The sequence below is a fragment of the Pygoscelis adeliae genome, unplaced genomic scaffold (genome assembly GCF_000699105.1).
Source record: "Pygoscelis adeliae isolate BGI_AS28 unplaced genomic scaffold, ASM69910v1 Scaffold595, whole genome shotgun sequence".
NCBI classification, from domain to species: domain Eukaryota; kingdom Metazoa; phylum Chordata; class Aves; order Sphenisciformes; family Spheniscidae; genus Pygoscelis; species Pygoscelis adeliae.
In genome coordinates this window covers 342,638-343,702 of record NW_008824857.1, presented here as the reverse complement: position 1 = coordinate 343,702, position 1,065 = coordinate 342,638, and the positions used below count along the sequence as shown (strand labels likewise).

Here is a 1,065-nt window from a genome sequence, read left to right as displayed (position 1 = left end):
CTCAGCCCCAGCAATCCCACCCCCTGCCTGCCACCCCAGTGCCCACCCTCTTCCCATACCTCCCCGCCAGCCCCAGGCTCTGCTCCCAGGGCCCAACAGCACCCGCCTGCCCTCGCCGGGCAGCCCCCCGCTGACCCACCCCTGCCTACCCCAGACCTGTGCAGGGGGGGGACGCTGTCCTGCGTTTTCAGGCTGCCGCGCGTGGAGACAACGTTGAAGCTGTCGGTGCAGTCGCACTGGACGTGCAGGTAGGACTTGGGGTGCCGGTTCTCCACCACCACAATGAGCCCTGCCCAGCCGTGCGTCAAATAGTAGCAGGTCATCCCCTCGCGGCCCTGGGGCGAACAGCAGGGTCAGGGGTGTGAAGCCTCCGGGCACCTCTGCCTCCGAATGTCAGCCCCTGGGCCAGCATCTTCCACCTCCGGCCAAGGGCTGCCCATCTGCTGGGGAACCCCATGCTGCCCCAGGGAGCAAAGGGGGTGGGCATCCATGGGGTAGGAGGGGACTAGGTGGCAGCCAGCGCTGGCACAGCCCTGCCTGACTCCTGCCAGCCCGAGGACACGGCAGAGGCAGGGTCCAGGGTCCCGCTGGCAGCATCACCCCCCTCCAGACCCTTGCCCCGTGCCACCTGCACCCACCTCATGGCGCTCGCCCTTGTTCTCGGTCAGCAGGATGATGGCGTCTGCCAACGTGGTGGGCTGCGCCTCCACCTGCTCCACCATCACCAGGCGAGAGCTGTAGATGGCCAGGATATAGCTGGAATAATCGGTGGCCGGTCGGCTGCTGGTGGGGCTGGATGCTGCGGAGACACACGGAGGAAGGGGGGGGATCAGTGAGACTGTCACCAGGCCCACAACCCCCAGGAGCAAGGTGCTGCCAGGTTGCTGCACGTGCAGGCAACCTCCACCCCCAGCAAGGTCCCCACGGGGAAAACCAAGGGCTTTGTCATCTCTGCCTCCCCCAGGGTCTCCGCCGGCATCGCCGCGGGGACGGCAGCCCAGCCCCTTACCCTGGGCGGCAGAGGGGCCTGCCAGGGGGGCGCTCCCGTGGTTGAAGGCAAAGCGA

General features: G+C 67.9%; 1 protein-coding gene across 1 annotated transcript in view; it reads right to left on the bottom strand.

Annotated features, from left to right (window-relative positions):
• Positions 1-149: 149 nt before the first annotated feature.
• Positions 150-1,065, bottom strand: part of CAPN15 (calpain 15) — a gene marked incomplete at its 3' end in the record, with an annotated part of 53,367 nt that continues 52,451 nt past the window's right edge. Inside the window, exons 12-14 of the mRNA XM_009324317.1 lie at positions 1,010-1,061; positions 639-799; positions 150-335 (exon numbers count right to left, since the gene is read on the bottom strand). Coding sequence (XP_009322592.1) covers positions 150-335; positions 639-799; positions 1,010-1,061 — 399 coding nt within the window. The remainder of the gene's footprint in view (positions 336-638; positions 800-1,009; positions 1,062-1,065) is intronic.